Source organism: Eptatretus burgeri, chromosome 17 (assembly GCF_056783735.1).
Source record: "Eptatretus burgeri isolate ZD-2024b chromosome 17, Ebu_testis_v1, whole genome shotgun sequence".
Taxonomy (NCBI): Eukaryota; Metazoa; Chordata; class Myxini; order Myxiniformes; family Myxinidae; genus Eptatretus; species Eptatretus burgeri.
This window is the reverse complement of record NC_140977.1, coordinates 42,788,886-42,797,547: the sequence shown is the minus strand read 5'-3', so window position 1 is coordinate 42,797,547 and position 8,662 is coordinate 42,788,886. Positions and strand designations below refer to the sequence as shown.

Sequence of the window (8,662 nt, the reverse complement as noted above, 5' to 3'; positions counted from 1 at the left end):
CTGCCTGCAGGTTTAAGAGTTTATGTTTTGTTTCCCACTGATAGGCCGGATCTGGATCCAAACCTTAACCAAAATCCAATCAGCTTCTTCTTGTCACCTCCCCAACTCATCCGCCAAGTTTTGTCATAATTAGTCCACAACTTTTTAAGATGTCATGCTGTGTAACCATTTTGGACCCATCTCTTTATGGTGAAAAATCACTTTAAAAAATAAAACAAAATATTGTGTATCCGGATCTGTATCTTCACCAAAATCGAATCAATTCGTCCTCTGTCAAATACCCAACTTGTCCATCAAGTTTCATCCGAATCCGTCTATAACCTTTTGAGATATCCTGTTCACAGACAGACAGACAGACAGACAGACAAACAAACAGGCGTGAAAACAACCTCCATCCACCTTCGGTGGTTGTAGGTAACAAGGCAACAATGTTCGAAAAAAACAATTTAGTTCAGGTCAACATGAGGTGGTAGTGAGTTGACTCTTTAAAGATGGAGCAATTGGAGTTCCCCTTCAAAGGAGAAAAAAAGGAACAAAACTACAAATGTGAGTTTTGTTTGGAGGTGTGTAAGCAAAGTTGGCTGTCGGAATAAACGAATGAATCAGCAAAACAAGTGAATAACAGCACAGTATTGGGATGAACATTTTTAATGGAAATCTAAGATTCACCCAACTCACCAAATCTCTTGTACCTCGATGAATTGCAATCGTCTTCTTCATTCATTTCCATCTCTGCAGCACAATTACCCACAAAGGAACAAAAGAAAAATCACACTTCATCGGCGTCTCTAATCTGTGGACCAATTTTGGATTATAATCTGGATTGCAATCACGAGTTTCAAAGTTAAATGACACTGCAAAAATACAGATGACTCATTGCGTTTGGCCCTGCTGAATGAGGAGCCATCGATATATTGCATATGCAAAAGTTTCAGAATTATCCCATTGCCAGACAATCATTCCTAAGGTGGTGGTACTGCGTTTTCTTCCTCCTGTTCAAGAATCTCCACGGAGATCCATAGGAAACAGGGCCATATGTTATAAGTTGCGACCCCTTGTTGCAACCTAGAATGGGCATTAATACGGGAGTAATTTTTTGAGCAACTTGTCCTTGCATGACCTATCTACTCTCTCTCTCTCTCTCTCTCTACAAGATCGAGGCTCATGGAAGAGCAATATGACAGAAGGTATGAACAGTATGGCAGTGGGGCAACTCTTGGACACAATCAGCCTCGGATTGAAGGAACAGGAAGAGGATTGAGAGGAGGGATGGAAGCACTACAAAGTTTAAGTAAGAGCGTTTGACTAGGCTATAGGGGGTAACAAAGATTGTGGGTAAAGGTGGGGGGTGACATGAGCTGGTGGTGCACCACTTGCTTGAAAGCCTGGAGGGAAGAGTGGGAGATTGAACAACCTCTGGAAGAAGAGTAGTTGTGACTTTACGTCTTGTTTATCGACATTCTTCCTTTAAAACCTTGAGCCATGAACATACTTTTGTAAGGCTCCGCAATGAGGTTATCGGTCGTATCATCTAATGAAGCAAGAAAACTCAGATTCATTCATCCTATGACAAATGAAAGAATCAATGTCCTTTCAACAACAATAATTTCTACTGCCATGATAACTTTAAATCCCATTTATGGCTACCTGACCAGCTCCTCAAGTGTCGTTTCACTGTTTTTCCAAAGAGTGCATTTCTTTCTGATATTTATCCAAACTCTCAGCTCGACGTTTCCAGCAAACTTATCTTTTGTTTCTTTCTGCAAGTTAAATGTTGACAATGGTGCTGGCTGTGCCAAAGGAATGCAAAGTTGCAGCTGGCTCGGTCCTTTTAGCGATAGCACAATGATGCAATGATGGAGTAAGTGAGTTGTGAATGGCATGGTGATTGAGTAGGTAAGGCCCTATTGCAATGTTAGCTCTGTTTTGGGTTCGATTCCTATATAGCTATGCAGGGTGGAAATATCTGCACTTCTGTGATGGAGTAGTGACTGGCCTGGGATTCATTATTGCCTCGAAGCATGACTTGTCGCAAATGCTCCAGGGCTCTGTTAAGAGGAATGGCCTCAACCACCACCTTGAAGTTGTGGCCTGTTATTTAACAAGTCGTCAGTGAAGCTGTTATGTTTATACTCAATGCTTTTCCAATAACTTTAATATTTTTACTTAACTATTACTCTTTAGTTTTTTTTACCTACTTACGAATGTTGGGCCACAGACTTTATGATGAAGCTGCATTGCTATGGCTTTCCTGGCGGCTTCTTGCCTCTTGGCTTGCTGCCTTTATTTTTTTACAAGACAACAAATATGATATAAATGTGACAATCTTGAAAGCAAAAGTGAAGCCTCACTTGTGCTTGAGTGTCGAGGACATTAAGACCACATTTCAGTCTTTAAAACAGCAGGATGGAAGGTCAGGTAAGTTTCATCCTTACAAACCTGTACCCCTTTGTAACCTAATAATCCTTACCAAAAGCAGTTGCCATGGCAAAAGTTAAGGTCAAAAGGTGACTCTTTTATCCGTGGCGCCAATAGCATTCCAGGATGCATTGCCAAGACTTCCAGTTACTTTCATGTATCCAGCAGGGAAGAGAGAGAGAGAGAGAGAGAGAGAGAGAGAGAGAGAGAGAGAGAGAGAGAGAGAGAGAGAGAGAGAGAGAGAGAGAGAGAGAGAGAGAGACAGAGAGAGAGACAGAGAGAGAGAGAGAGAGAGAGACAGAGAGAGAGAGAGACAGAGAGAGAGAGAGAGAGACAGAGAGAGAGAGACAGAGAGAGAGAGAGACAGAGAGAGAGAGAGAGACAGAGAGAGAGAGAGACAGAGAGAAAAAGAAAGAGAGAAAGAGAAAGAGAGACAGAGAGAGAGACAGAGAGAGAGAGAGAGACAGAGAGAGAGAGAGAGAGAGAGAGAGACAGAGAGAGAGAGAGAGAGACAGAGAGAGAGAGAGACAGAGAGAGAGAGAGACAGAGAGAGAGAGAGAGACAGAGAGAGAGAGAGACAGAGAGAGAGAGAGAGAGAGACAGAGAGAGAGAGACAGAGAGAGAGACAGAGAGAGAGACAGACAGACAGAGACACACGGATGATGGATGCAAGGCATTTATAATGCCTCTTGCGATGTTTTTGTCCAATTCCAACTTTATGCCTTCTCATTCTCAAAAGACATTCCTCACTTAATTGTTCATTTCTTCCATTAATATGGATTTTCTGTCTTCTTTTCATATCCATTTGGTTGGCTTTTGTCCTTTGTCTTTTGTCATAAACACAACAGTCATATGTTTGATCTCTGATCTGTTGGTCATGTTCGTTCTCTCTGTCTCTCTCTCTCTCTCTCTCTCTCTCTCTCTCTCTCTCTCTCTCTCTCTCTCTCTCTCTCTCTCTCTCTCTCTCTCTCTCTCTCTCTTTTCCTTGCAACTTCCCTTCCCTTCGAAAATGTAAACCAGGTGTTCAACTCCAACAGACATTCTAAATTCCGAACACTGTTCCAAGGAAAAATGCAACTTGAACACCAAACACAAAATTATACTTAGTGCTCTAATCATACAATAAAGTTCATGAATTTTTTTATAATCATATTCGTTTACTAAATGGTCATCACCTTTTCTCGTTTATGCCACTGAGTAAACATGCACATTGAAAATTTCACTTACCTTTTATGTCCTCCATTATTCTATGTCTTCTTTCCTTTTGTTCTAGTCGTTTCTTTGTCAGTCGCTTTCGAGAGGATCCTGACTGAAGTCGTGCGCTACAATTTCGAATTTAGTGTCTCTTATTCCCTCCCCGGCGATTCTTCCATCTTACATACCTTGTTAGTTACTCTACTCTTTCTCTGTTCCTTTTCCTCCTTCCCCACCCCAAGTAAACCACACCCTCTCTGCCTTTTCCTTCATTGCTTTCTCATTCCTCTTCTTGCCTTTGTCCTATCTCAGTCATGGTGCTTCTCCTCACAATGATTATTCCTTCATTTTGTAACTCGTTACTCATCAAGGTATCAGCTGTAATAATAGGAGGTTAAAGCACAAACTGTAGATAAAACATCCCAAATTTCCAGATGTGAGGGGTGTTCAAAAAGTTATACGAAAGACATTCACAGTCGGCTAAGGCAAGTTCACAAAGTACAAATATGATTTATACATTTAAATGCAAATAATTTTATTTTTTCTGAAAAAAAAAAAAAAATATATATATATATATATATATATATATATACACATATATATATATATATATATATATATATATATATATATATATATATATATATATATATATATATATATATATATATGTATTTCAGAATAGGATCCGATGAATGCATACAAACGATTTGTAAGGTCCTCAGACAGTTATTTCCCTAAATGCATGTCCAGGATAGACCCATCCCGATGTCTGGTGGGATTCTAACTTTGATGTGTTGAGAAGGGTATAGAATAGATTCCCTTTCTTATAGGATGGCCTTTTTCTCTTTACAACAGACACATTCATGCATGTGAGATACCGTTAGCCCAACGGAGGCTCGTCTACTCCCTTTACATCAGGACACATTGGCTTGGAGTTGGACGATTTATTTACACCTTGGACTTACAGGACATTTGATGAAGCACACCGCGGGCTTTTCCTGAGCAGTTATTCTGATGGTCAAAAACGGCTGTGGATCATTTACCTCACCCACCTTTTTCCATCGACGTTTGACGCCCACCTCTTTCACTGACGTGGACGCTCACCTTTTTCCATCGACATTTGATGCCCCGTTTGGCAGCTCTATGGACGCTGGCTGGCTCTTGTTCGTGTCGGGCTGAACGGAGAGGTGATGGTTGTTGTTGTTGACGTTTTGTGAGCGCTTCACGGTTTCGCTCGGTAATTCTGGCAAATGGCTGCTTTCTGCCGTTCGTCCAGCACCCCAAACATGGCATCGTAAGCCAGGCCTGTGTTGATTTGGGGTTGCATCTCGCTCTGGTAAAGAAGGAATGATGATGAGGTTGATGGTTGGTCACGTGCAACGATGCGCCAAGAGGCAAGGTGGATTTGGCTGAAGTCTGCTTGAAGTTCCGCCCAGACTGGCTGCCTATAAAAAGGATGGGAGGACCCTTTTTGTGACGGCTGGGTGACGGTTATTTTCAGCTCCAGTCAGTTCCAGTCAGACAGTTGGTGAGCTGGCGACAGCTTGTTTTGTGATAGTGGGTGACGGCGTTGCAGCCTTACAGCTCTGACCACTCTGATCGCTGGTGACTGCCTTACAGCTCCTCACAACACCTCACAGTGCCTCACAGTGCCTCACAGCTCCTTGCAGCTATCTGTTGGTTGCGGCTCCTGGTGACTCCTGATGGTGGGGACAGTTGGACTGTTCCTGCTGGTCTGCTCGAGACCTGCTCTTGGTGTGCCTGATTCTTGGCTTTCCTGGTTCCTGGGGGTGACAACATGACGTCGATTGGTGTTCGAGCTTGTTTGCGAGTGGGTGCAGCCGTGCAGGGCGCTGGCGGCAGACCAAGGCATGCTCATACATTTCGGGACATGTTATTTGACGCACGACGACTTCTACCTTGGTAATCTGAATGATTTGCTGGGTACCCTCGTCTCTTGTTTGATCGTTAAGTAAGGCACTGTGATAAGCATCTGCTCTTTGTCTGTTTCTCTATCAATGCCTGATTAATTTTTTAATTTGTTTGAGATTATTTTGATTGATTTGAATTTACTTATTTTCACCACAAATAAATAAAAAGTTCTTCTGTTTATTTTTTTTTATTTATAAATAAATTCCTTGTTGACGTTTCAACCTGTCCGTGCTTGTCCTTTCCTTCTATTGATCCAGCATTGTCTGAACCTTGATAGACTGGGAGGTAATTACCAAACTAATTAACCTGTCATAGTCGGCACACACCAGCGGTAAGGCCTAAGTCACATTTGCTCTACAGCGAGGATACGGTGGCCATACGCCCTCTGAATTGACAGAAACGTGCGGCGGCTGCAGAGTCTCTGCGGTGGCCTCAGGGTGGCCCTATGCTGTTTGGCTATATTTTACAGGCCTTAGGGGTCGCCGTGGAATTACAGCGCGGAGTTATAACTTTTTTTCATTTCTACATTCGCCGTAGCAATTCGACAAGCCAAAACAAAAGAACTGGTAAAAAATAAATAAATAAATAAAAACCCACTCGTTACCGTCCATCTGGCTGCACGTTTGCATTAGGGTGCCCCTGTGGTCACCTTGCGGTCACCTTGCGTCTGCCTTGAAAATTCTATGGACGCCACAGGAACGCCCTAAGGTCACCGTGCGACATAAAATCAAAGACCGTACGGCACCCCCACGTTTTTGGTCTCCACAATTTATAAATACGCCGTGCGGCTCCTCGAAAAATAAAAACATATGTGACTGCTACATTGTGTGACCGTGGAAATACTGCGGCCACCCTATAATTGCTAGTGGCCGTAGATTTTGTAGACCCCACGGCTGCCATGCCAAATGTGACTTAGGCCTAAATGCTCGGCCGCCCTAATCACGATCAAATCGAGACAAGATTGGTGCATCGCCGAGGGCGCGCTGCCCGTTCATGAAGCCACGTGACCTCCAGTTAAACGGCAAAATTAGACGGTGGACGCTGGAACTCGTGGTTAACTGATGGGTGTTCGTGGTTGTAAAGCAACCCACCGTACCACGAAGTTAATTGTGAGCGGTGGCCCCAGGTCTGGCTCTTCCGAGGAGAAACACTGATGAACCCCCTCATAATACACTCGGTACGCGTGGCCATAACAATATGTATATATATATATATATATATATATATATATATATTTATATATTTATATATATATATATATATATATATATATATATATATATATATATATATATATATATATATATATATATACTCTATATGTGCAATATATAAAGCTCTTTCTAACCACTGACTGACTGATATTAAAGATCGGTGCCTTCTGGGTGACGTAGAAAGCTGAAATTTTGTGTGCCGATGGACATCAAAACCAGTACACCAGAAAAAAAAATCACAGAATCATCATACAACATCCACAAATGAAAATGTAAATAAATGAAAAGAAATTGATAATAATAAATAAATGAAAAATCAAAAGCAGGTGAGCGACCCGAGACAATGGGGAAACACAGTCCGTATGCTGACACAATATGTAAGCACACCCCGCAAGTCAAATATATTATGTTCTTTCTAACCACTGACTGACTCACTGACTGATATTAAATATCAATACTTTCTGGGTGACGTAGAAAGCTGAAATTTGCCTGGCCGATGGACATCAAAGCTGCTACACCGGCAAAATCACAGAATCATCGGACAACATCCATAAATGAAAGTATAAATAAATGAAAAAAAGGAAAGAAAAATAAATTCAGGTGAAAACCTGAGACAAAGGGGAAGCATGGTAATTCTGTGTGTCGACCGACGTCAAAGCCGATGCATCATGAAAAAAACAAAATCACAGAACAGTCGGAAAGCATCCACAAATGAAAATATAAATAAATGAAAATAAATAAATGAAAAATCAAATGCAGGCAAGTGACCTGAGTCAATGGGGAAGAACGGTTCGTATGCTTACACAATGTGTTAGCACAATGTGTAAGCATACCCCATTAGTATATAATATACAATACGTCATGGGTGGCAGGATGGCCGAGAGGAAAACATAATCACAGTCCAGCCCTAGGTTTGAATTCTGAACCAGCTATAAACTGTCATCCAGTTACAGTTTATAGCTATAAACCAGCTATAAATTCATCAATGTGTGTCGTCCCTCGGATGGACATTAAACTAGTGTCCCATCTGTCGACATTAGTTGGCGGACTGAAAGGATCCCACGGTGTCCTCCATGAAGAGGAGGCAAGCCATTGTCAGCACCCTGAACAAATGACAAATTCCTGCCCCAACTACTGCTGGGAGAGGAATAGCAAACTGCACAGCATGACCCCGGCCGAGAAACTGCTTGAGCCGAACCAACACTCTGTAACACTCTTTGGTTAATTTCCGGTTCTGGGTTTGGAGCGTCGGCAGGTCTCCTTCAGGACTCTCCGCTGACGATCCCAAAGTTAAGTTTTCGGTCGTTATCTGTCTCGTTTTAACTGTTTATGTTCTCACCTACATGTTACTGTGTGTTCCTGGTTCGGTTTTGTTTCAAAAATCGTGCTATTTTGTGAGTTTTCGTCGACCTTGTCTTACAGGGTGCTTGAGGCCGACCCATCCCTCCCCTCAGTGTACGATCGTGTTTATTTGTATTTCCTCCCCATTACCTTCAATTTCTATCTTCCCCACTTTCCCAACGTCCCCCATTCCTCCCAACTAAACACTCTATTTCTTGTCTTAAACCCCCCCCCCCAAAACTACCTTTCTCCTTGCACACTCACGAGTCTCGATCCTTATTCTTCTTCCTCATCTTCCTCCTGCCGGCACACCATCTTTATTCTACTGAGCTGACCCTCTCTCGCCATTACCTTCACGGTTTCTTCCGACAACCTTCCATTCCTGAATCTTACCTGTTCTTAAAAAATACAACAAAAAAATAATAATCTTCCTTGTATCCTTTCGATCTATACACCTCCTGTAACCACTGTCTCTCTACTCTTCCAGGTACTTTTCATCGACCCAGCAGCTTCACACTGCATTTACCGTTCCAAATTCACCACACACTTCCACGATTTTA

General features: G+C 42.2%; 1 protein-coding gene across 4 annotated transcripts in view; it reads right to left on the bottom strand.

The window, feature by feature from the left end:
* The window catches only part of LOC147009899 (collectin-12-like), a 19,893-nt gene extending 16,039 nt beyond the window's left edge, over positions 1 to 3,854 (bottom strand). For 2 of the 4 annotated variants that reach the window (XM_085861487.1, XM_085861488.1), the window contains exons 1-2: positions 3,646 to 3,854; positions 679 to 732 (exon numbers count right to left, since the gene is read on the bottom strand). In XM_085861487.1, the coding sequence (XP_085717613.1) occupies positions 679 to 732; positions 3,646 to 3,661 (70 nt within the window). In that variant the 5' untranslated portion in view covers positions 3,662 to 3,854. The remainder of the gene's footprint in view (positions 1 to 678; positions 733 to 3,645) is intronic. The other 2 variants (XM_085861489.1, XM_085861490.1) reach the window with 1 other exon arrangement.
* Positions 3,855 to 8,662: the final 4,808 nt, after the last annotated feature.